Below are 25,240 nucleotides of genomic sequence, written 5' to 3'. Positions count from 1 at the left end.
TGAAGTAAGAACACGAGATTTTGAGACAATGTATCGCCTGTCAACAGCTGCTTGGGGTTGTGCAGACCGTAAAGCTGGTTCTTGGAGGAGAGCCACTGCGGGTCACAACTCGGAACTACCTAGGAAGTCTACACCTCCGCAACCAGTACTTGGATGGGAATCCATCAGATCGTATGCATCATTTGTTATGATCCTCATCACACACACTCAGCATCCGGGCCAGGCTCCGGCTCTGCCGTAGTGGGTGGCCTCCTGCAGCAGGTGTGTACTGTTCGGGCCAACAGCATCCACAGCCCAATTATGTACTGACACGACCGTGCGGCGATTCTCTATTGGGCGATTATTTACGTTTCCCGGGTTTCCACCACAGCCCGGCCCGGGCCGCTTACTGAACCGTTAGTCGTGTTCATGCACGCAAGGCACGTCATTGGAAGGCGTGCATCATTGAGAGAAGCTGGAACCGATGGTTAGGCAGCCATGCAGTGAGGAAGCGGTTCTTCGCCGTCTTGCCGCTGAATGCGAATTGCAGCGGCTGCCCGAGGGGCGCCGCGCCGATTTTGGAGCTGTCATTTCGCGAACCTATTGTGACGGAATGCGATGTGCCGTGTATGGGACTATGGCGGTAGATAGCGGCCTCGGCCGCAGAGGTCTTCACTCGTATACGGATATGATCGGCCAGACAGCGATGATCCAAACTGCAGGCGAAAATCCGCAATGCATCGGGACTTCGAACTTCGTAAGGCACGGCGGATCCGTTTCGCAACGATGAAGCGCCAGTCAGTGCTGTATCATCAAATCGTGGCGTCATGGCGATGGAGCGCGGCTTCGGAAGCTGGCGGGGTGGCCCGGGAAGCATGAAATAGGCTCCACCAATGGGGCCTCTGAGGACGCGGGAGCCAGCGCCGCGGAGTTTGTCTATTGCTGGGCAATGCATGCCGAGGCACAAGCGTGGTCCTATGATGTGACTTGGGGGGGTGGCGCGGTTTGCGTCGTATCGCAGGCAGGCCCGCGCAAGGCGACGACGGCAGCGTGGTGCTCGCTGCATGCGAGGCGGCTGCGATGCGATTTCCTGTTTCGGGTTGGGCGTACTGGCCCAGGTCAACAGCGCTCAACGCGGCTTGGGGGTCGGTGCCTCACCAAGGCCGCCACCCTGGCCGCTCGGGGGTCGGTGCACATCCAAGGGCGCCACCCCGGGCCATGGCCCACTTTTTCTGCCGAAGGGGCCGGACTGCCGACGTGGGAGCCGCCGCGACTGATACACTGGCGCCCGGGCTCCAATTGGGAACCAGCACTTAAATCTTAACAATCCGCAGTATGGAGATGATGGGCAGAACAAGACACCATTGCAACTCAGACGCGAAATCAAACAGTGTAGTTGCGAGATACAGTACCACTCCCAGTTGTTTGTCTCTCGCTCGAGCTAGCTCGTCGCGACACGCTGTAGCCGCGCAAGCACCCTCTAATGATATTTAGCTCGCCGGCGTCACTATTCCATAGCAATGCGCCAGTGCAGACGTATGAATCTATTCATCTAAACAACACCACAATAAAATGGCGTACAAACACATGGGATTATGCCACGACCCAGTTTACTTTTGTGCTTGGCACCGTGTCCATGCTGCTCTGGGTCCAGAAGATGCCAACCTTGCACAGATGTCTCTTGATCCCTGGCGTGGGGAGCCGTATTTTAGCTGTCTGGAGCAGCAAACCAAACTGCAGTCCAAAGTCATCGGACATGACCACAGCATAGTAAACAGATTTCTTCCCAGCCAATTCCCGAAGCTTGGAGCGCAGGTCCGTGTCGGGATCCTTCTTGAGCATCATCCTACCCCTCTCACTTCCCTCCTCCCTCTCTCTGCCTATTGTCGTGACGAGAGCCTTGATGGGATCCTCCTCGTTCTTCAGAGGGTCCTCGGACGAAGCCAAGATGCCGGCATACCGAATTCGCACGCCAGCGTTTCCCTGAATCACCCAGCCGGCCACTGCCTCGTGGTCCCTCCTCCTCAGCTGGGACACTGGAGCGGCCGCATACACCGAGGAGATCCACCCGTGGTTCTTGGTGAAGGGCATCATGCTGCCGACTTGATAGTCGCTGAACCCGGTCAAGGTGTCAAACCTCTCCATGCGATAGGCGTTGACGTCCGTCAGGGCCGAGTAGAAGGACGACCCAAACTTGCTGGCGGCTTCGCGAATGAACGAGAGTGGATACGTCTCGAGCACGAGCACGTCGTCGTCATGTCCCGTACTACTGACCTTGCCGTCCTTGTCCGGCTTGCGCTCCTTGTACCAGTCCACAACATCAAGAGCCGACATGATGGCCACTGCGCGGGACCGCTTACATACACGGAGGTTGGCGTTGATCATGACGTCGATGGGGGTTAGTTGGCTGAGGACCCAGCCGAGCTGAGTCTTATACGACAGTCGGCTGAGTGCCAGGCAAGCATCTGGGGTTTGACGTCCAGACGTGGCACCCACGCGAATGAGCTGCTTGGTGCGGACTCCGGATGGGATTTTGGGCAGATCAACGAGGGTAAGGAGCGTGGACAGGGACACCGGCGTCGCAGCTCCGTCACAGAGGGTCTCCATAGTTCTGGTGCATAGCTGCAGATTCGGACACAGCACAGTCTCCTGAAGCGTCCAAAGGGAGGAAAACCAGCTAGACGGCTCCACGCTCGTCCCAGGCTTGACGAGTTCAGGTCGGGCGCTTGCCCTTTGGTGAGTCTCCTGGCGAATCTCATCGCTCACCTCTAGATCCGGGTGGTTGCAGCTGTTCTGCAGGTACCGGAGCCCGATATAGTCGAGAGCAGCGGTTGTGACTTTCCACTCCTCGACATCATTCAGCCACGCCACACATGCTTTGGATCGTCTAAAGATGGCAGTCTGGTTGGCGACCTCGGCATGGTGCTCGGGGCAGTCATTCTGCGGTAGGCAAAAGAGGTCGAGCCAGACGTAGTCCTCTTTGAGGCCGAGAAGCATCTCTGGGACATCGAGGACGTCGTACAAGGTGTTCGCCTTGATCTCCCACGGCACGTTGGGGACACGCACAAGCTTCGGCGGCCGGCAAGTCCACCGCCCCCAGGTGTGGCTGACACACACGTAGTCAGGGCATTTCGTGAAGTCGCTCGTCCGAACCGTTTGCTTGGCCTTCACATCCCACAGATAACGCGGAGGATCGGTGGCGACGTCCAACATCAATGTGTAAGCGTCGCGGGAGATGTCGCCCATGGGCGGCTCCTGGAAGAAGATGTTGTTTTTCCATCCGTCCATCTCTCGTACCGGCTGGACGTACGCTGGAAGAACCGAGTCGTTTTCGTTTGGAGGAGCTCTCGGAACAAGGGATCTGTAGGTTGCCCAGGAAAAGCGCATATGTATGGCGTGCCGCGCCGTGTCTCGTCTACACGCCATCAGGTTAAGAAGTTTGGGCCGGGGGATATGCGGCTCCCACTCCATGGCATGGAATTCGCGAAAGAAGAGCTCGAGACAGGCGGTATGGTAGTGGGAATGGCTCGTCCACTCGTGAGAAAAATCGGACGACGTCGGCGGTGTAATCGATGCCCTTTGACAAAGCTCCTCCACGACCGCAAGAAATGCATCGATGTCGCTCTTTGGCGAGTACCGAGAGTTCGACCAGTCGTCGAGGATGCCGAATGACGTTTTTTGGATTGGAGATAGCTCCGCACGGAACTTGGCAGAGGACCCGTAGAGTTCTCTGAAGCGATTCCAGTCGCGCATGGCCATCTTCCACGAGTACAGCCTATCAACTTGGAGATCCTCCTTCGAGGTCTCCACGATGTAGAGATGAAGAGCGTAATATAGGGGGACCTTGCCGAAGATGCCGACCTGGTTTGGAGAATATTCGCGGCGCAACTTGTCGTCTGCCCGCCTCCACTCCTCCAGAGGTTCCTGGAAGTCTAGCCGGTGGGCGCCAAGGGCCACTCTCCTCTCCTCGAATGCGTCGTACTCGGCCCAGGACTCGTTCCACATGTCATTGTACTGGTCGGAGAATTGGTAGCGGGACGCCAATTTGACGTAGAACCTGGGTGCCAGCAAATTTGCCGCCAACCTGTCAAAGTCGTGGTAAAAATTGGCTTCTTCCGGGCTCGAGGCCCGCTGCACGGCTAACGTGGGGTCCATGTTGCGTGATGCGGATTTGCTTGCCCTCAACGATGGTTTCATGCTCTGCGCTGGAGCTCGATTCGTGCGAGTAATTTGTTGTCAAGACTCCCTCACTCGTTGCCTGAATCTGGTTGCGTCATGTGAGCTGAAGCCTGGTCGGCTACGGCCACACCGTCTCAGCCCCACAGCGCTTCAATTCTAACTCCAAATCATGCCGGCCCGAGTTCAGTCCAGAGACAGCAGGTATCTCTGCAGAGGACAGGAACAGGCGCACAATAAGCCGGCCGGGGGAATCGGCGTGGGCGCATGCGGAACCACCTGGTAGTCGATGCGTTGATTCGCCAGAGTGCGAGCAAAGGCCTGCCTGCATGATTGCTGACTGCAGGGGACGCCATGCCTTTTTCGATTCACCCTCTGATCATGGTGAGAACGCCCTGGAGCGCGACAGGCGCCTCGGACATTTAATTCTCATTGGGTGCCAAGCTGCTTTGTGAATTCTCATGATCCTCAGCATATACCAACACACTGCATCACCATGTCCGACCCCGGTGGCGGCGACGTCTTTGGCGCCTTCAACGCCTTGCTCGGCTACCTGGGCGGGCAGGCCGCGACCACAGCTATCTTTGACCGCTTCCTCTGGCCGCAACGCCATTTCTCGTCACTGAACCTCGAAAGCACCCCGCGCCTGGTCCTGCTCTACTCCATGGCCGGACCCCTCAGCCCCGCGGCCCTCGGGGTCATGGACACGGTCTACCGCTATGGGCTCTTGGGCGGCACGGCCCAGGGCCACATGCTGGGCACGGCATTCTACCGAGACCTTGGCATGAGCTACACGATGCACGCCCGGGGTGCAGAGCTCGAGCGTGTGTCGCAGGTCCGCAACTGCATCTGGGTGCAGGCGCTTTTGAAGATGCCCATACCGGACCTGCAACGACCTCGGCAGGACAAGGCCGCTGAAGAGGGTCGGCCCTTGGAGCAGGCAGGTGGCACCGGAAAGCAGCCTGTTCGGGCCAGGGTTACCGTCGACCACTTGGTACTTGCCAAAGCCACGGCGGCCGACATTGCCAACCGGGGTTTTCCTGTGGTGCGCGAGGGCATGAACAGCATCGGACTGGAGACGGTGTTGGCCATGTGCCTGGCCGAGTTCAGCGGCATCGGCGTCATGATAGGTGTAACCGTCATCCTGCGCTCGCTGTGGGCCATCCTCTTCGTCATGCCGCTGGTGATGCGTATCCTGGGCGCCCTCCTCGCCATGCATCGCGAGGGCCTCGACGACTTGTCAGAGGCGCCGGACGACGAAGCGCATCGTGACTGGGAGGTGCAGTGTCCGGCCACCGAAGGCAAGTTCATACTCATCTCGGGGCCCCCGAGCGTGGTGAACCAATTCTTCCGACACTACGGGCATCCGATACGCAGCCAGGCTCGCGAAAAGGCGCAGCTCGTCCTCATTGTCGCGTTCGGGATCTTGTTCCCCGCCAGCCTGTTGTGCCAGGTGCTGTGGATGCCACGAACGATCCAGTTGGTGTGGACTGTGTGGCAGATCTGGCTCGTCATCGCGATGCACCTAGACCGGTACTCACAAAAGGGCATGTGGCGGTCGACCGCGGATGCGAGCATCGGGAGGGCCTTCTCCCAGGCAAGGACCGTCGACGTCGACAATAATTGCGCCGAGACGTCGATTCTGTTTTGCCAGAGACTCAACAAGCCGGGGGCTGTCAAGGCGACGCTGAATACGACGCTTGCGAGCAGCTACGGGGAGGGGAAGAAGTGCATGAAAAGTTTGGTACAGCGTTCCTCTGAGATACCTTGAGACCGGATCCACGCTTGGCCTGACCTCGGGGACGGTTCGAGGCCATCGTCACTGGCGACGAGCGAGAGTCCTGGCACTCCACTAATGGGGGCATCCACCGACTTTGCGTCATACGCCTCAGGTGCACTGTTCGTTCTCGATGCAATGAATGCGACCATAATTGATGACGATAATGATTGCGGCACTCCGTTGCTTGACAGTCCCAAGATACGTCTCAGTGGGGTTGTTCCCGTCCGCGACAACTATCCTGCCGGCAATTGTGGATGATGAGCTTAAATAGACTCACGTCGAAGCTGTCGCAGGCGTCGCCAGGGTGCGTCTCACATGACGAACCCATTCAAGCCCTCCGAGCAATCGGTATCGCGGTCAAGCTTGCCGTAGCGAATGGCAATACTGGCAACGGGCCGTCCATTAGCATGGCCGAATTCCAGTGGGCTGCTGACTGGGTCTTGGGCGCCCGACCGACGAAAATCGAATCTGGCAGGCTCATGCCCCTTCTCGGTATTGGTAGACACTGTTCGGGCGAATTGCCGTGCGGTGAAGGACGACTGACCGGCCGACGCGCTGTCAGCACCATGAAGGACGCAACGGGCCGATATGACGCGGACGTTTCTCGCCATAACGCCTCAGCGGATGACCGTCGCATCCACATTCACTAGTGGTGCAGTACGCTTCATGAGCTTGTCATTGGGTGATGCCGGTCAGCTTGGACACAGAGGTGACTGTCGTGATCAGGGTTGGACCAGGACTAGATCGGTAACACGAGGCGTCGCGCGTAAGATCATGCGGCCGTTATGAATCTCCACCCTCCAACAAGGCTATCCGAAGATGAGCCACGATGAGCATGTCATTAGTGGTTCCTTTCGGAGCATTCCTTTCGATTGAGTATCTAGACACATTCCTGGAGTTAGGTAAGGCTAGGATATCAATAGCGGCTTAGGAGTGGAGAGCACCGCGGTGGTTACAAGCCATGTCAATCTTGCTTGGATGGAGCTCAATTCAACAAGCACTGTAGCAAGCTCGTTGAGTACATCGGTGCCGTAGTATTTCACATGGCTGGCCAGCGCTCGTAATAGTGCGGGCCATGAACTGTACTATTGATGCACACTGCAGTACACCTGTATCATTAAAGCGTAAGACCCTCAGCGCACTTTACCTGCCCGACGAGCACATCATGGTTGCGACAGGTGCTGGGGCGAGTAAGCATCAATTACTGTAGCAGCCGGCGTTTGGTGTATTTTGTTGACCCGGTTCGAATCTCGAGCACGATAACAGAATCGTGATTCTTGCCTTCGCATTACTTAACGAGGATTACGATGGTATCAGTCGTTCGTTGCTATGTATATACGCTCAGAGACAAACGGCGCCCATCTCGATTGACCGCTCTTTCGGAGACAAATATGTATATAAAACAGGTCCCTCAACTTTTCTGACAGGCTCCCGCTGCGGAGCGCTAGGCAGAAACCGAACGTTGCGAACACCTTTAAAGCGCAATGTCGGTGATACCAGCAGCGGCCACGGCGGCAACAGCCATGCCGGTCTCGCGGGCGACGCCGTTTGTGGATTTGGCGGTGTTGCCGCTTGCAGAGCCGCCGGACGTCCTGGTAGCACGGCCGGGAATTGAATAGAGTTACGAAATGCACTTCTATTCATTCAATGCTCCATCCTGACTTGACAGAGTAGCCGTTGCTCCATAGGAGCGAAAGTCAGCCCGAGCCACGTTGAGAGATGTCTCTGCCTGCTGTCAAATGCAAATACCGGGCGGAGGAGTTTTGGGCGCAAGGTCATCTTGAGCGACACCTCTTGTCACCGATCAAGTCCTGGTCCGACCTTGGTCATGACGGTCACCCCCCCCCTCCAAGCTGACAGGCATCATCCAACGACAAGCTCATGACGCGTACTGCACCACCGGTAAATGTGGATGCGACCGTCATCCGGAACATCCAACCGTTTCGCCTTCCAAATCTCCCAATGTCATTTGCACGGACCATACTTGCCTTTGCGCCAAAACTTCGATGTCTGGTACAAATCACATTAAAATCAGCAACTCACCCCATAGCGATGGCACGACGCTGGCCGGTTCCATACGCAAAGCCGATCGCTTTCGTTGCAGCATCAGATCCCGGGCGGCTCCCTCCTACAAGGGCGGGACGCCCTTGTCCACAACCGAAAAACGCCGTTACCTCGATGCAACGGCACGGCAATAGTCGGCGACGGAGGGCTCCACAGCCTTCCAAGAGCGAAGCTCCCAGCCATGGTGGAGTCGTCAAGGTCCTAACGGCGAAATTGAGTGAAATGAGCCACGTTTGAGGATGGTGAAGGCACGAGTAGCAAAGCTAGAGGCAAGCTTGAGGAAGCATACCACATTGGAAGAGACAAGCACGAAAGCGGCCAGCGACAGGAACGCATGCATTGTATTCTGTTGAGAACAAGATAATTCATTGCTGCGGTGGCTTGTATGCGATTTGTGAAGATACGTTGCGCAGGTAGAAGCAGCCCAAGCATAATGAACCCGAGCTTAGTTCGAGCTTCACTGTACAAGGTTGCAGCGAAGGCGCCAGGGTGAGACGCGATAGCGAATTGCTGCACATTATCGGGCGAGCCAGAAGGAGCAGACATGCACCTGCATATACGGGCCCCTGATTACCATGGCCTATGCGATAATAGGGAACATGTTCAATGTTCAATATTCAATATTGTCTACATGTTGCAGAGTGCCGGAACACGTGTACTTATACCCGAACCTGCAGCCCCGGACCAATTCTGGCCAGCAGCCCGCTTAGAATTCACGGACTTGCACGCTCTCCTTGTGCTCGCTGCCCGTACCGTTACTACTTTGTACAAAGCGTGCAGCATCATCCAGTGGATTCGCTGCGGCCATGTCGTACAATGTACGGCTGCTGGCAAGCTGCACTGTAGCGTCCAGACATGACGACGCGAATGGGTTGATCAATTCATGTGGCTCCCGTGGAGCAAATGGGGGGTTTCTGCAGCTACACTCTGTCATTTTGAAGAGACTAGTCTCCGGCAAACATCTAAGTGCTGAAAATTTGTATCAGAACGTTTTTTTCGAATGGGAATGCCTTAGTATCTCACTATCCGGATCAACAAAATCGTGGCGCATCCAGTCTCGTCATCACAGCTACGTCACGAGCCAGTCAAACATTGAATCCACGAGGAAATCCGCCGCAAGACTGACAGGAGGACGTTCCGACGCAATATGACGTTTTCACGTCACTTGTATCGGAGGCAACTCAATCATAACTCGATCGGCTGGAGACTTGCTGTATAAAGAGAACTAGATGTGCTGCTGTGGCGTGCTTGTAGTTGCCAAGCCCACCACCAGCACCAGCACCACGCCAGCAATTTCACATTCACAGAGTGGTCGGGGAATTTGCAGCAAGAATGTCACGTAAGGTTTGCATCACCGCCGTCGACGGCCACACGGGGTTTGCCATAGCGGAGCTCATCCTTCAGCACAAAGAGTTATCCCGAAAGGTAGATTCGGTTGCCGGGCTGGCCATCGATCCCAAATCGGAGCACGCGCAGGAGCTCAAGAGCCTGGGGGCGATCATCGTGCAGCACAAGCCTGGCCGCGTCCGGGACATGTCCATCACCCTCGAGGAAATGGGGTGCGACACAATCTGCCTGGTTCCGCCCGCGCACCACGACAAGCTCGACATCTGCGTCGAGCTGGTCGAAGCTGCCAAGAGAGCCGCGATCCCCAACGTGCTGCTCATCAGCTCGGCGGGGTGCGACTACGCCGACACGGCCAAGCAACCGCGGCTGCGCGAGTTTATCGACCTCGAATCCCTCGTCTTGCAGTCCAAGGGCAACGCCAGCACCCCTACAGGAGGTTCCCCCTGCGTTATTCGGTACGTTTAAATGTTATGGGCGGACTGGATGATGTATATCCTTGCTCGTTGCTGACTGCCGCTCAAGTGCAGGGTTTTACGCTGAGAATTTGCTTCTGTATGCCCCTCAGGCCAAGGAGGAGGGCGTGCTCCCACTGCCCATCGGAGAGAATCACAAGTTTGCGCCTGTGGCGCTCGGTGTACGAGCCTGAATGTTCGACCTCGCCAGCCGGATGCTGACCGGACTTTTCCGCAGGATGTCGCACAGGTCGCTGCGCATGTTCTCACAGGCAAAGGAAAGCATGGCTTCGACGACCGGCACAGAGGCCAGATGATGGTGGTTACGGGTATGTCCAGTCGCCCGCGTACGCTTGACACGTTTCCAGTCTCACGAGAAACGCCCGCAGGACCGATGCTTTGCGCGGGAGACGAGCTTGCCACCGCGGCGAGCAAGGCTCTAGGCGCCGACATGAAGTTTGAGAACATCTCTCAGTCAGTCCCATCGAGTCCTATGATCGGTGCAACATGTGCCGCCTGGTTCCACGAGAATAGCAAAGCTGACCGTGTCTCAGGGCCGAGGCCAAGCGAGTACTCAAAGCTCAGTCAGAGAGCGATCGATCGGAGCTGCAATACCTACTGGATTATTACAGCTTGGTCCGCGAGGGCAAGACCAATTATATCGCCACGACGGCATTTCATGATGTCACGAGAAAACACCCCACCGAACCGGACGATTTCTTCCGCATGTACGAGGATGAGGTTCGCCCGCGCAAAAGGGCCAAGCAGAATCATAAGTAGATTGAACAAATCGAATCCATCCGTTCCTGCTGTGAAAAGCCTCATGCCGACAGTGCATCGTTGGCCGCATTGTAAATTGAGCTTTTGCTCCGGTGTGGACTCTGCCTGGACCAGGGCTAGGCCATTTTGATGTGGGATCGATCGGAGCTCAGGGCTGGAACAAAACAGGGTTCAAGGAGCATCGCCGCCGCCCAGAAACCTTCCAGAGCTGGGCTTCCCCGCAAGGTACATTTGGGTTTGCATCAGACGTCGGTGAGGGCAACGCAGCCACCATCAAAGTTCCTCGCGGCTTTGACTACGGGAAATCTTCGAGGTTTGTTCCCAATTCATAAGTGGAATGCCAACTGTCACTCTTCCACACTGAGGCGCCACCGTGCTCACTGCTGTCCACCCACGTATTTTCGTGTGCGTAGATGTATGGATGTTCTCAGTCAGCGACCACCAATTCGCCTCCCAATGCCATATTCTGACATCAGCTTGACTCGTCGAATGCCCCTGTATCCCCAGCAGGATTGCCGGCAGCCGAAGAAGCGCCCTATACGGGCCGATAGCGACTCCCACTGCCGGCGAAAACGGATTTGGCTTATGTTGGTGGTAGGACTGCATGCAACGATGTCCAGGCCTTCTTCATTGATCTTGCCTTTCTATATACTCCTGCTCATATACACCATATAGAATTCGGCCAGTGCACGGATGGATGCTAAAACACGCATAACGCTCGACCCGCGTCGAAGGTGCCGCTGCTTCGCAAGGACAATTACACCGATAGATAGTGTCGGCATACAATTCAGCCAAGCAGAACACACCGTCGGCCCGGCGATGCCCAGCAAGATGGCAACGCGAATGTCTATCTTATAGGGACGGCAACGACGTTCATCGAATGGGAGGGATTCCGTCTACTCACCGAACTGAACTTCCTGTGCGCCGGCGATTACGTGCATCTCGGCCCTGGCGCGAACGCGACGCGCCGGACCAATCCAGCAATTGGCTTGGATGAGGTCCCTCCCGTGGACTGCATCCCGCTTTCGCACTACCGCGAGGACCACTTCGACAGGGCGATGGAAGATTCTCCCAATCGCGCGTTCCCAATCATCACGACGCCACACGCCGCTCGTTGCCTTGCTTCTTCAGAGCTCAAAGACAACCCATTCCGGCGAGTGATCAGCCTGGACGTTTTTAGACGGCGATTTTGCACACCGCGTCCGGTGCAAACGCGTGGGAACGCGTTGTCCAGATCACGGGCATGCCGGGCAAGCGTGTGCCGCCGGGGCCGCTGTCAAAGGCCAACGACTTCCTTGGTGCCGTGCCTCCCACCAACGGCTGGCTGGTTCAGCTAGGCTATATCTCCAACGAGGCCGACCAGGCGGCGGAGCGTAACTGCGTACTAAAGGTCGGGTACTGCATATATATCTATAGTGGCACGCTATTCGTGGATGAGCTGAAGGAGATACCTAAGCGTCTGAAAGACCAGCAGCTCATGCTCATTTACCTGTGTGGGGCTACGATCCCGGGACCATCGGTACCGCTGCTGATAGTTACGATAGATGCCAAGCAGGGCCTGTAGCTGGTTCAGCCCGGCAATGTAGATGTCACGATTCCGATTCACTACGACGACTGCAGCGTGTTTATGTCCCCGGTGTCTGACTTAAGGAGGAAATGGCCAAGACGCAGCGCAAAGCCGTGTGCCTCGATCGTGGCGAGCCGTACAACTTCAACGTGTGGGATTGATGCCGCGCAACATGGAATTGTTCGTATAGTATCTGCCATTTCGCATCCTAATCTATGGGGAACTTGGTAAACATGTCCCTGACCTTGTCCAGTGGTGCCGTCATCAGTCCCGCGACAGTCTCGAACGGCGGCTTGTCTGGAGCACGCGGGTGACTGCGCGTCGGCACAAACATCTTTGTGCGCTCAAAGCTTCTTGCCAGCTTCTCCGAGTGGCCATCCTCAATTGCGCCCTCTAGAGCCACGAGTTCTTCCTCCTCCTCCTCCTTCATGTGCTGCTTCAAATCCTTGAAGAGGGCCAGGAGCGTGGTCGCAAACCGGGCGTCACCTGGTTTGAGGTTCTGGAACTCGTACAACTTCTCTTTGACCTGTCAGTCGCGGGTCAGCACAGCCAAGCTGGGTGGGCAAATAGAAAAGACTGAGCTATGCGTACCAACTGGTGTTCCTTGCGGTCCTTAGTAGCCATCTGCTCCCCACTAGGGAGGAATTTCTCAAAGGCAGGATACACCACCAGCTCCTCGCCGATGGAATGGCGGGCCAGCTCCCACACAAATAAATTTTGGTAACGCGCCTGTTCGTCCGGGTCATTTGTGCTGATAATGCGGTTATAGTAGTCCTCGAGCTCGCGGTGGTCATGCTTGATGACTCCAGTGACGCTCTGCGTCCCACCTGCATTCGTGGCGGACACGATGCCGCGTAAGAATTGAGACTTGGCTAAACCCGTTTTCGCGGTGCCACAACTCGCCAACGCAGAGCTGGTCAATGCGCGCCGTAGCGCAGTGTTGCGGAAGCCAGCAATCATGGTCACAACGTGATGTCACATTTCACCTTGTGCGGCTGTTAGTTCACGAATACGTCCGAGAAACGGGTTCGGCCGACGGTCTTTTATATTGCATGTTATACTAAGCGCGCTATAACGTGCGCGCTATATGACGTGCGCTCATCGCAAACGACATCTACCGCAATGATGCGTCTTAATTGAGCAGATGTGGTTGGCGGATTGTCTTGTCCGAGAATGGCGTGGAGGACTCGGCATCGTCAAGCCCACGTCATCACCAACAGCACCCTATGATCCGAGTCCAAATTTTGGCAGCTTGTCGATTGCACTCCTGTGCTAGTCTGCGACACGAAGCGATAGCTAATTATGCCTTGCTTTCATCTACACTTTTTGTCACCTTGGGCTGTTTCTGACGGTAGATCACGATGGCGATATCTCTGGCGGCAGCGTGGGAGCAATTCCGCCTTGTGGCCGACAACATCAGAACAGATCGGTGCCGCACGAAGCTGTCGGGCGGTCACCCTCGGGGGACTGCCGCTGACCCCAATCCACGCCCGCATTTGACACCTCTGCCATGGACGGCTTCGCCATTGCATCCTCCTGGACCAGCAACGCAAGCTGTCTCAAGCCAGCCATTTTTCGCATCATTGGCAATATTGCGGCGGGCCAGGAATGCGACGGAGTTTCCAGCGCGTACGAGTACGACGAGCATGCTCAGCCGTGCTAGAAATAATGACGGGCGGTCACTTTCCGACGCCTGGAGCCTTATCTGGACTAGACGCATGTGTCAAGCTCGACGATGTGGTGCACACCAAGTTCGACCGCAACTGTAACCGAGCGATCAAGTACGTCAAAGTCGCCAGCCCAGTGCGACGCGGGACGAACCGTCGGGTTGCTGGCGGTGACATGGCAAAGTCACAGCTCATTGCACGTGCAGGGCAGCGCATCCAGAGTTCGCACATTCTGCCGTTAGCATCAACTGGAAACTCGCAGATAGAGGTCGAGCGGAGACTTCCAGTTGGCATTTGGTCGACTGGGACCGAGCATACGCGAGGCGACGCCAGTATAGTGGACGTCAATGGGCCATATCTCCAGGCAGCCTGCGCCGAATATGGCGTGGAGCCGGAGTTTCTCGGCTACCTGGACAATGACGCAGAAATCGTGGCGGAACCATTCGAACAAAGGTCAAGTTGGGCCTCTACGACGTCTTGATAGCAACGGGCGGGGTCTGTGGGCAGATTCGACTGTGTGCGCGCCGCGGTGAAACTCTGTGAAGCCCGGATTGCTTTCCATGGAGTGGCAATTAGACCTGGATACCCAGTGCTATTCGCGACGCTGCCGTCGCGCAGAGTCAAGACGTGGCCATCGTTGGGCTGCCTGGGAATCCCGGCAGCGTGCTTCCGCGTCCTCATCGTTCCATTCCTGCGGCTGCTGGAAGGACGTGGGATGGAGAAATGCGTGCTCGCCATCGTTGCCATGGTGGGGGGAGCTTCTCCTAGCCATCATGATGAACGACACCCTCGCGGCAGGCGTGTCGTCGCCGAGAAATCTCAAAATAGCTGCCTGTGGCCAGGGAACCTCTCCGCGCGGGGCCTATTGCGAAGGAAGTGTTGAAGAAAGCGACGACATTCTGAACGGGGTCGGGCGGTGTGCGCGGACGCGCAGTTGTGGACACCGTCGTGAGGTAAAAGGATGAAGAGAAGAGTTTCTGCGTCTGGAGGCCGCCAATGCTTATTATGGTGGTCCGAAACGGGCAAGCCCGCAGCGGCTGAACTCCGCGGCAAGAAGGCCTTGCCGCCGCGTCGCGATGATTCGCGGGACGCAGGCCGCATTGCTTTTTCGGCTTGACATGGGTGCGACCGGACGAGGCCCCTGCGTCAGGCCAGGGATTGGGATTTCCACAATCACGACCACAAACACACGAAGTCGCAGCGGCTTTTCATACACGACCGCCAGCAGAGCGGACGCACGAGAGAACGCGAAACCTAGGTTTCAATGTGGGTCCTCCGCAATTGGCTTGCCCCGGTGCAGCCCCGTTGCCAGTCGGTGCCAGCCAGAGTGTCCTGTCTCCGATGTAGGTGCCTTAGCCCTCAAGCGTGCACTCGGCGGCCATCCCGTGCGGGTCGCAGCACTGACTTCGGCTCGGGCCGTTGACTTGAGATGCACCAATCCAGCTTCTCGTCCTAGGCGCATCATGAGCGCAGCCGTGCTGGCAGCCCGTGTTATGCAGTGGCCCGCGTCAGACGCGAGGCTCGGGCCGACGCCAATGTCGAAGGGACCACCAATTGCCGGTTGGCGACGCGACCGCCGTCGGGGAAACGGCCGCGATGCAAACGGGCGTGCACATTGGAAAGACCAGCACGACGAGTGCGTATTTCGGGAATACGAGTCGAGGGACACGAGAAGTTGGGGCGGCGTCCTTATTATGGGCATCCCAAACTGTAATGGCCCAACGCGGCAGCTGAATGGGCGAGGTTGCGAACTTGCCTTTTCGACGCATCCGGAGTGTCCTGCGGGGCCCTGCGTCTGTGCGCGACCACATTCGTATTTCGCGTGCGCAAGGCAACAACGCCAAGCGCAGGTTTGCCAACCTACGGACCAGGCACGGGGTGCTGTTTATACCTGCTCTTCGTACAACCAGATGCTTAAAAAGGCACCAGTTGTTTGCGTCCCGAAGTCGATATTTTCGTCTCGTCACAATGGGCTCATTCAAAAGCACCCTGAAGCGACACGCTAAATCCTCTTGTCCTGCAAGACGTGACGCTTTAACGGTCAGTTCGATACCAGCGAACGGAACGGTAATGCCGAGGGAAACCGTCAATGCAGCCAGCAGAGCAACCGATCGCACACTGGGTACAACCGAGCTCCTCGAGCGAATTCTGCTGCAACTGGACATGCGAACGCTTCTCGTCTCGGCGATGCGCGTATCCAGGGCATGGAATAGTCTCATTACGACATCCCCGCCCTTGCAGAGGGTACTTTTTCTACTTCCTGAGGGCCGTGGAGACGCATCAATTAGTGACACTGTTTTCAACCCACTTCTCGCACGACACTTCCCGCCCTTCTTTACACCAGTCTACGATATTGGCTGTCCGTTCCCTATCCAAAGCCTGGAGCCGGACGAAGGTTGCTACGATTATCTCTTCGACGATATTAGCTACAATGGCATGAGGAACTTTAAGTCTCTCCCTCTTTACAAGCGGAGCATAGCCAACGACGACTTCGATGACGAATATGAAGAAGCTTCCGAAGCTAAATGCAGAGAGAACAACCCATATCTCCGGGAGTGCGCATCGTGGAGGAACATGTTTACCTCGCAGCCGCCGGTTAGAACAATCGGCTTTTGCATGCTCTCTACAGGCGGCGTCAATACTGTCACTACATCGCAGATGGTACACATTCAGCGATCGAGCAGTGGTAACAACGAGGAATACACAAACGCGAGCGCGAGTGCAACTCACGAGAGCGAGGCCTGATATATCGGATTCAGGTTGTTAAAGTGTAGATTCGGCGGGACTATGCCCTTCTGGAGCGCCTTTGACATTGCGATGACGCTGGCAATGCCTGCTGTGCCCTCCGTGTGTCCGATGACAGTCTTGATTGACCCGACAAACAGCTTCTCCGCTTCGCTGTGCGTCGTTGCTGGGAACAGAGATGTGGCGATGGCTTCGGCCTCTTGCGGATCGCCGGCTTGAGTGCCAGTCCCGTGGGCTTGGAAGAATTGCGGCCGGTCGGCCAGGTTGCTGATGGGGTCGAGCCCGGCGCGGGCGTAGCAATCGCGGATCAGGGCTGCCTGCGCCACGTTGCTGGGCATGGTGAGGCCCGGCGTGCGGCCGTCTTGGTTGACAGCCGTCTCTCGGATTATGCACTCGATGGTGTCGTTGTCGGCGATGGCCTGCGACAGTGTCTTGAGCACGACGGCGGCAACGCCTTCGCCACGGGCGTAGCCGTCGCCGGAAACATCCCACATGGCGCAATGGCCTGTCGGCGAGATCATCCCCAGGCTGCTCTCAGAAATGTACATGGCTGTGCAGTGATTGTTAGTAATGCTTCGGTCACCTTCCCGACGACTGTGTTTCTAAAGTCGGGTAGTACATGCCTGGACTCAGAATCAGGCTTGTGCCTGCCGCGACGGCCACTGCCGACTTGCCGCTGCGGAGGACTTGCACGGCTTGATCCAACGCGACCAAACTGCTCGAACACGCTGTGTCAATCGTCAGGCTCGGGCCGTGCCAGTCAAAAAAGTACGACACCCGGTTCGCGGCGAGCGACCGCGCCAAGCCCGTCGCCGTGTACCGCGGCATCGTCTCCCAGTCGCGCTCCAACATGGTGTTGTAGTCGTCGCACATGACACCTACATATACGGCCGTGTCGGAGCCTCGGAGCTTCTCCATCGGCTGGCCGGCGGCGCACAGCCCGTCGTATACAACCTCAAGCAGCATCCGGTGTTGCGGGTCCATAGCCTCGGCCTCGCTGGCCTGGATGCTGAAGAATCCAGCATCGAACTGGGCCACGTTGCTCCTTCCCGAGTCCTCTAGGAAATACGACTTGGTGGCGTTGGTGGTGCCATGGTGTGTGCCGACGGGGTGGTAGAAGACGTCGCCGTTGAACCGCGTGCTCGGGGGTTCGCGGCTGAGATCTCGCGGGTTTTGTAGAAGCGACCAGAACTTCGACGGGGTGTCGACATCCCCGGGGAAGCGGCATCCACTGCCTATGACTGCGATAGGCTCAGGCATGGTTGAACGCCTGACGTACGAATTCGCGGAGGCCTTCAATACCGAAGGGCGATGATATAGAATGTGTGCCGCAAAGACAGGTGTTGAATCGGCACTACCAGGGTCGGCAAGCAATGAGGCCAACAGGTGAAACCCGTACTTTCAATGGTACATGTGCAAGGTATGCCCAGGTTGTCTTACGGGGGAATTTAGATCAGATATAACGTATGCTCCATGTAGGTTGGGATAGGCCTTGTAGCGGTTCATCTCCAAACGTCGATTAGCTCACCGCCAACTCCAACAAGAGAAGTCGGAGGTTGTGGCATGCATCGCTGAACGGTGTCAGACCGCATCATTCGGCGCACCATAGTGAACAGCTCTCTTCATGTTCGGAGGGAGGTTGGGGCCGAGTGCCCGGCCGACATAGAGTCACAGCCGGACTGGGAGTTGACGTGGAGTCCGGACAACCCGAAATCAACGAGTCGGTCGGAGAAATGGAACAGGCAGGTGCACAGTGTACCCACATCGGCACCGATTGGGCGTAGGGGGACACGCGGACCGGAGATGTGAGGCATCACTTCAATTCCCTTCATGGCCAGCGCCGAATTCGGGTGCACGTTGCTCTGTTTGCGGGTCTGGTGCCTACGTGTACTCGGAGACACTTCAGAGACCCTGCTACCAGAAAGCTCATAGCGTCTTCTCCCCAGCAGCTGGACTGGAGAAGGTAAACTCGAAAATGTCCTCAACACTCGAGAATAGATAATGGGGCATTACACAGGGCGTGGCGTGCCTTTAACATGTCAGGCCTGGAACATGGATTCGTCTTGACCACAGCTACATGTATCCGCCAAGAGGACCACCAAGAGCGAGTTTTGACATGCATATTTTCTTGGAAGCAGTTCTTGCTCTTGCACGGTGGATACTTTCCAGCACAACAGGCGAGATACACGACACAGCGATGGCCACATAAAGATGAGGAGGCCGATGCGTGGCATCATGTAGTTGGATATTCTACCATGACCAGACCAGGCTGCAGCCTACGTAAGGTCATATTCCCCAGAAGATCCCAAGGCCGAATCAACGCTGTTCATGGAGAACAGGAATGACTTGTTTTGCTGGTCGGTGGTTGCCGTCGACCCCAGAAGCGAGGGCATGATGAAGCCATCGGCTGTGTCAGAGTCAGCGTCATGTTGTTAGTTCATGTTGCCACGCCGTACACCAGACAGTTGAGGTTGATGTTTTAAACTCACATTGGCCGAGACTCAAATCCTCTTGGAACATCAAGTTCTGTCTGTCAAACCAAGCTCCAGTGTCAAATTCGCTTATCCCGGAGAGGAATACCGACGCCGTGCAGTGATCCTGCGTGGGCGTATGGCGATGAACATCATCGTCGATGGCGGCGTCTGCCCTGTTCCCCGACCCCACCACCTGGGCAAGCACAAAACTGACCGTTTCTGCCGCCCGCTTCGCCTCGCGCGATCGGGTGCTACCCCTCATCCATATTATTCTGGCTCGCTGCAATGCTGTCACAATCTCGTCTGTGCGTTGTTGCGTCTGACCGCGGTGCAGCAGCGAGCATAAGATCATCGTCGCAGTTAAGAATTGGTGGTTCATTATGGAGCTCAAACGCCAGCGCATGGTGTGTAGCTGGCCCGCAGGGCACGTCTCCTCGTCGAGTATATGCTGTATCTGTAGGGTGTCGAGTGAGGCGTCAAGGCAAACCTTCCGCGAGTAGGCGAAGTGATCTCGCTCTGCGGAAGGAGATTGCATGTATAGAAAGCGGCGATGAAGCATGATTTGTCCCTTGTAGAAGACGTGACTGATGAACAAGCGACCCATGATGACTTGCGGGGGATCTGTGACGCTCGCTGCGAGTGGCTTCTGCCTCAAGGGGGGCGGAATGCTGGCGGTAGCCTCGTGTAGGAGGCCATCGACTCGCATGACATCGGCGTAGCTACACGAAGTAGTCGCAGAAGTGAGATCTGAAACGATACCAACTGCCATCAGGATTCTACGCCGCGCGATTATTCCCAAGGCCGTTGTAAACTCCGTTTCGGGGCGTGGCGGCGGCAACTCGACGGCATGTTGATCCAGGTCCGCATCGTTATAGTTTCGCGGCTCTGCGGCGTCCCATGTGGTATCGGATATCATGCGTGGCATGCCCATCTGGGTCGAGATGAGAATGTCGGCCTGAAGAACCGTAGCCCAAGTCCTGCGCCGCATCTCGCATTGGAGGGGCGTAATGTCAGGGAAGTGGCTCGGATCTCGATGATAGCCTACCCGCATCGCAAGGTTGACCGCAATGGCCAACAAGAACCAGGCGTCTTTGTCGGCGTCTGCGCGAATAGCAAATTCGATGTGCAGATAATGAAGCATCGTCTCCAGCACATACGGGCCGGCATTCGTGTACTCCCCGGCGATGAGGCACTGCACGATCTTTTCCCGATAGAGATCGATTTGAAGCGACTGCTGCTCCAGGTCGCAGCTGCTTGCGCCGTCTCCCGCGTCCGAAGTCACGACCGCGAGGCCAATTATACTGAAAAGAAGGCCAATCCACGCGACAGGTACGTGAGAGGGGTTGGCCCAGAATGCCTCGTACTGCGCCGGTCAGATGAGAGTTTCATCTCACCACTGAGAGATGTTGGCGATGACCATACCTCTTTCAAAAATGTAGGGCCATGCACAATGCCTGCAAATAGTCAGTAATCGGCGTTCCATTTGGCGGGCGCGTGGTGCACACACATGAGGCTATTTCCAGGCTGTTGAAGTAGCGAGCAATATAGCGGTCCACGGCAACCTTGGGCGGCAACGCCGCGAGGATGTTAGCCCGCGAAGTTGGTCGCGAGGAGCCGTAAAGGAGCAGAGCGTGCGGTGAGCGCGACCCTGGCCACAAGTCGGTGCTTTCGCAGTCGCTTGGCTCATTCTGGCCCGAGTCGCCACTGCCCGCCAGCTGGAGCTGCTCGTCGCGGTCCAGATGGTCCTTGAGGTCAGTGATGCTGTCCAGGATAGCAGCCCAGTGGTCGCCACCGACGTAGCGAAGATCTGAGTCGCTTACGCGCATGCTACCACACTCAGAGGGCACGTCCATTGATTCCACGGCTGACTTGGCGTTGACGCCGGCGCTTTCACCGGGGCTCGCGTCGCCAGCGAGACGCTTTTGGGTGCCCGCCGGAGGCATCAAGGACATCACCAGCCTCTCAAGGTGCACAAGGCGGTCTTGGACGCTTGGGGCAGTGGCTCCAGCACCCGTAGTTGCCTTGATGGCCTGGCCATCGCCGTATGCACAGGGCAGACCCCGCGAAGAGCATGTTGAGCAGGGCTGGCGTCGATCGCAGCGTAACCTATAGTGCCCTCGTCAATGAGGCCATTCCGAGTCAAGTACGAGCCTATGCCGTGAGTGAGTTACTGACTTGCGGCGGCGGCAGGTATTGCAGGATAGTTGGGGCTTGTCACGGCGGCGACTCTCCTTGGCCCGCCAGGAGGGATCAACGGCCTGCTGTCCGGGGAAGAGGGCCGGCCCCAAAGGTGGCTTGGCTGAAAGAGGAGCTCTGCTGGCCTCGCTAGCGGATGACATGACGAAGGAGCTGCTCGAGGAAGTCGCGACTCGTCAATGGAGGGGATGGGGGAAGTTCCCAGCCTTGATAGTGACGTCGGCGCCTACGGTGGTCAGAGTACCACCTACAGTATCTGACGTAGTCGAGCGACGCAGTATTACACTGCGACTCAGCGCGTATGGCTTCGATATCCTGGTCCCGCTGCCGTTTTCCCGGCGAAAGGCCGCTGCCCGATGCCATGCGCTCAGGCAAGCATCAACACCAGCGGCAGCGACACGGAGGTGGACGAATGGTCCTGGACGGGTCACGTACTGTAGATGTGGCCTGTCCAGAAAGCATCCCCTCAATTTCGGGCGTCACCCTTGTCAGCCAGGCAGAGGGGCAGAGGGGCAGCGGAGCGGGAATGTGTGCCTAGAACAGCCCTATGGGTTGGGTGGAGGCGGCGGCTACTTGGTGCTCGTTCCGACCATCCGCGACCCTCCGATCCTCCGACCCTCCGCGGCCCCACCGCCGGGCCCGCCCCTCCCGTGTCCCGCGCCGGGCCCGCCCCGCGCTATCCCGAGCGTGGCTTCGCTTCGCGCAAGTGCTTCCCGTCACTGGCTGGAAAGGAGAGGCCAGCCGTAGGCCAACCGTTTTGCCTGTCACCTCCCTCCTGCACCTCCGATCCTCCGGGGCCATATGCATCGTTGACACTCTCTTCTAGATGCACGTCGCCGTCCGTCTGGTGGAAACCGACTTAGACGTCGAGGGCAATTCTCGCGACACCCTGGGCCGCAGGAGGCACCCCTGGCCCCATCGTCGCTAGGGTCGAATCCTGCTCTCTCGGATTTGCTATCTCCGTTGTCTCAAAGGCATCATCGGCGCGGTCGCGATCCTGATCCCGCTCTTAAACTCTCTCGCCGCAATCATGCAGCCACGCGTTTGCTGTCCTCGCCTTGCCTGTATCCACCCTCCCTGGTCCTCCTCTGCCTCCCTCACTCACTCACACACACACACACATTCTCTCTTCGCTATCTCGGGTTCTCTATGTCGCGCGAGATGTCAGGAACGCACGTCAGAAGCGAGAAAACAGCACCCGAGTCTGAGCCTAGCGCGACATGGACCGGTGACTCTAGCCCACTCAACGGCGACCACATCGTCGACTGGGATGGTCCAAACGACACCCACAACCCCCGTAACTGGCCCGGCGGCAAAAGGTGGGCGCATGTCATCGTGGTCGCATTGCTCGGTCTTCTAACGTGAGTCGCCACCTTCCTCCTCTGTGGTTATGTGCCGTCTGGTGCCTGGTCTTCTGGACCTCGGTCCATGTCTACAAGTGGTTGACACCCATGGTGCGCCCGGCTGCAGAAACATGGCCCCCACGATGTGCGCCCCCGGCATTGACGACATCGCCCGTGACTTCCACATCGAGTCACCGGCCGTGAGCACGCTGGCCATCACCCTCTACGTGCTTGGTATCGCGGTGGGCCCGATGCTCATGTCACCGCTCAGCGAAGTCTACGGCCGCCTCCCCATCTATCACGCCTCCAACGCAATATTTGTCGTCTTTGTTATAGCCAGCGCCCTCGCCAGGAGCCTCCCTCAATTCATGGTGTTTCGATTTCTCTCCGGCTGTGCTGGTGGTACGCCAATGGCTCTCGGCGGGGGCACCATTGCCGATGTGACCTCGTTGGAACAAAGGGCCTCAGCCATGTCGCTCTTCAGCCTTGGCCCGCTCACTGGCCCGGTAGGTGTGGCATCCCCGGGCTAATTGAAGCGATTGCTGACCCGCCCAGGTCCTCGGCCCGCTCATCGGAGGATTTGTTGCGGGAGCCATCGGTTGGCGCTGGACATTCTGGCTACTGGCCATGCTTGGAGGTGCCCTTGCAGCCGCCACTGTCGTCGTCATGCGGGAGACGCAGCCAAGGGTCCTTTTGGAGCGCAAGGCAAAACGGTTACGCGCCTCTACCGGGAGCCAAAATTTGGTGTCGAGGCTTGCGCGCACGGATTCCGCCAACCAGATCCTTGTCCAGGCCCTGGTTCGTCCCATGTCACTCCTCTTCCGCTCGCCGATCCTCCTCGTCATCTCGCTTTACGTGGCGCTGGTGTTTGGACTGCTGTATATCCTATTCACCACATTCAGCCCTGTGTTTGAGGGGCAGTACGGCTTCACCACGTCCACGTCCGGCTTGGTCTACCTGGGGCTGGGCATTGCCCTTGTCCTCGATGTGCTTCTCTTTAGCGCCATCAACTCTCGGGTACAAGCCAGGATTCTCAAAAGTCATGGCCTGCAGCGGCCTCTACCCGAGCACCGTCTTGTGCTCATGATCTTTCTCAGCCCTTTTGTTGCTGTGGGAATGTTCATCTACGGCTGGACGGTCCACTACAAGGTCCACTGGATCGTCCCCATCGTTGGCACCACATTCGTTGGTTTTGGCGCCTTCTTCGTCGTTGTGAGCCCCCATTTTGATCCACCACACCACACTACTACAGCCCCCAGAAGCAATCTTGAAACGCTGGCGCTAATACTGGTGATTCCAGATGCCCGCACAACTCTACATTGTCGATCTATTTGGGTCCGAGGCTGCTGCGTCTGCGCTCAGCGCCAACCTTCTGCTTCGATATGTGTCTGGGACCTTCCTGCCCCTAGCTGCACCGAGCATGTACAAGACATTAGGCTATGGTTGGGGGAACACCTTGCTTGGATTTCTAGCCCTGGCGTTTATTCCCGCCCCAATCCTCTTCTACAGGTATGGCGAACGCCTCCGTCGAAACGCCGCCACCCTAGCGTGAATCGGGCGTGTGGCTGCGGCACAATTCTTTAGTGCTTAACGCTAGCGGTACTTACACGAGATAACTCAATGATAGCATGCGGGGTTGGCTTCGTCGCCAGCTTCCGCCGCATATACGATCGCATCTTCTAGCTCACAGCCTGCGATAACGCCGATCAGTGAGAATAAGACTGTCGGATCGCCGACTCGGGCCGCGAGCGCCGGGAACGTCTGGAACTCCTAGCCCTGAGGGGTCAGGAATCAGGATAGAGCATTGGACGACCGAGACCCCTGCCTCCCACCAAATCGGGACATAAGGAGGATGAGACCTAGTCGGGGGTCTATTATCCTCCGTCTCATTCGGCATGGTCCAGTCGCCGTTTCTTTTGACATGCTGCGGGCAACGAAATAAGCTGGTATCACCAATGCGACGCTGTCCCGTCTGGAATGTGGTTGAACGTGATATGGCGCAATCCTACCACAAACTATGCGCTTCAGGCTGAAGCGTAACATCGGGCACTCGGGGTAAGCCATCGGCACATGCAGTCGGCTCTCGCAGCCTGACCCTTCTCGTCTGCTGCGCAGCCTGCGCCCTCCTCGCTCCACCCGGGCTGGCCTGGGAACCCGGCGCTTCTGCCCTGCAGGCCAACCCAGGTCCACAGCCCCTCCATATTGGGGCATATAGTGTTCTCGAGCGATGACACCGAGGCTATCTCCAGCGTTCCATCAGCGAGCCGCAGGGTACCTTCGTTATGTAATGTAATGGTTCCAGAGGGACCCGTCCGAAATAAACGAGCATGACAGTCTGCAACGCGGTGGATTCGTCAGCGCAAACGCAACCATCCCCATTGGAGCTTGTGACATTCAACGGCAGGAGTGGCGACAGTGCAGTGTGCAGTACCTAGTCAAGCCAATCGACAGGTGCAGTGACATTTACATGCGTTAACAGTGCAGGCCAGCACAAAGTGAATGTCTCCTGGCGCCAGAGGCGGTGGAAGGGCACATCAAATCACTGCCAGCAGCACAGGTTTTCGAAATGTAAGACAGGGAAATCACCTGGCCACTGCAACTGTTACAGATTTCAAGACGATGAGAGAGGACTTGATGTCTTTTATTTATTTCGAGAGACGGGATCTTGAG

At 57.1% G+C, this 25,240-nt stretch overlaps 8 protein-coding genes across 8 annotated transcripts; 4 read left to right on the top strand and 4 right to left on the bottom strand.

Annotated features, from left to right (window-relative positions):
* Window positions 1-1,572: 1,572 nt before the first annotated feature.
* Window positions 1,573-4,134, bottom strand: PLICBS_010107 (uncharacterized protein; the record flags this gene model as incomplete). Its single annotated transcript, XM_018328690.2, has 1 exon — window positions 1,573-4,134. The coding sequence occupies one exon, from the start codon at window positions 4,132-4,134 to the stop codon at window positions 1,573-1,575; it is 2,562 nt and encodes an 853-aa protein (XP_018172730.2).
* A 517-nt stretch (window positions 4,135-4,651) lies between these two features.
* Window positions 4,652-5,926, top strand: PLICBS_010106 (uncharacterized protein; the record flags this gene model as incomplete). Its single annotated transcript, XM_018328689.2, has 1 exon — window positions 4,652-5,926. One exon carries the CDS (start codon window positions 4,652-4,654, stop codon window positions 5,924-5,926), a length of 1,275 nt encoding a protein of 424 aa, XP_018172729.2.
* A 3,405-nt stretch (window positions 5,927-9,331) lies between these two features.
* PLICBS_010105 (uncharacterized protein) lies at window positions 9,332-10,578 on the top strand (the record flags this gene model as incomplete). Its single annotated transcript, XM_065601806.1, has 5 exons — window positions 9,332-9,801; window positions 9,869-9,980; window positions 10,037-10,127; window positions 10,188-10,272; window positions 10,353-10,578. 5 exons carry the CDS (start codon window positions 9,332-9,334, stop codon window positions 10,576-10,578), a joined length of 984 nt encoding a protein of 327 aa, XP_065457878.1.
* A 1,243-nt stretch (window positions 10,579-11,821) lies between these two features.
* Window positions 11,822-12,142, top strand: PLICBS_010104 (uncharacterized protein; the record flags this gene model as incomplete). Its single annotated transcript, XM_065601805.1, has 1 exon — window positions 11,822-12,142. The coding sequence occupies one exon, from the start codon at window positions 11,822-11,824 to the stop codon at window positions 12,140-12,142; it is 321 nt and encodes a 106-aa protein (XP_065457877.1).
* A 211-nt stretch (window positions 12,143-12,353) lies between these two features.
* PLICBS_010103 (uncharacterized protein) lies at window positions 12,354-13,105 on the bottom strand (the record flags this gene model as incomplete). The annotated part of the gene is made up of 2 exons (XM_018328672.2): window positions 12,354-12,671; window positions 12,737-13,105. The coding sequence occupies 2 exons, from the start codon at window positions 13,103-13,105 to the stop codon at window positions 12,354-12,356; spliced, it is 687 nt and encodes a 228-aa protein (XP_018172740.2).
* Window positions 13,106-16,538: 3,433 nt separating this feature from the next.
* Window positions 16,539-17,817, bottom strand: PLICBS_010102 (uncharacterized protein; the record flags this gene model as incomplete). The annotated part of the gene is made up of 2 exons (XM_065601804.1): window positions 16,539-17,107; window positions 17,187-17,817. The coding sequence occupies 2 exons, from the start codon at window positions 17,815-17,817 to the stop codon at window positions 16,539-16,541; spliced, it is 1,200 nt and encodes a 399-aa protein (XP_065457876.1).
* A 1,016-nt stretch (window positions 17,818-18,833) lies between these two features.
* Window positions 18,834-20,857, bottom strand: PLICBS_010101 (uncharacterized protein; the record flags this gene model as incomplete). Its single annotated transcript, XM_065601803.1, has 5 exons — window positions 18,834-18,964; window positions 19,047-19,083; window positions 19,519-20,394; window positions 20,454-20,485; window positions 20,539-20,857. 5 exons carry the CDS (start codon window positions 20,855-20,857, stop codon window positions 18,834-18,836), a joined length of 1,395 nt encoding a protein of 464 aa, XP_065457875.1.
* A 1,844-nt stretch (window positions 20,858-22,701) lies between these two features.
* PLICBS_010100 (uncharacterized protein) lies at window positions 22,702-24,122 on the top strand (the record flags this gene model as incomplete). Its single annotated transcript, XM_065601802.1, has 3 exons — window positions 22,702-23,076; window positions 23,126-23,782; window positions 23,871-24,122. The coding sequence occupies 3 exons, from the start codon at window positions 22,702-22,704 to the stop codon at window positions 24,120-24,122; spliced, it is 1,284 nt and encodes a 427-aa protein (XP_065457874.1).
* Between the last annotated feature and the right edge of the window lie 1,118 nt (window positions 24,123-25,240).

Source organism: Purpureocillium lilacinum (genome assembly GCF_023168085.1).
Source record: "Purpureocillium lilacinum CBS 284.36 DNA, scaffold_8, whole genome shotgun sequence".
Lineage (NCBI taxonomy): Eukaryota > Fungi > Ascomycota > Sordariomycetes > Hypocreales > Ophiocordycipitaceae > Purpureocillium > Purpureocillium lilacinum.
This window is presented reverse-complemented; position numbering and strand designations above follow the sequence as displayed.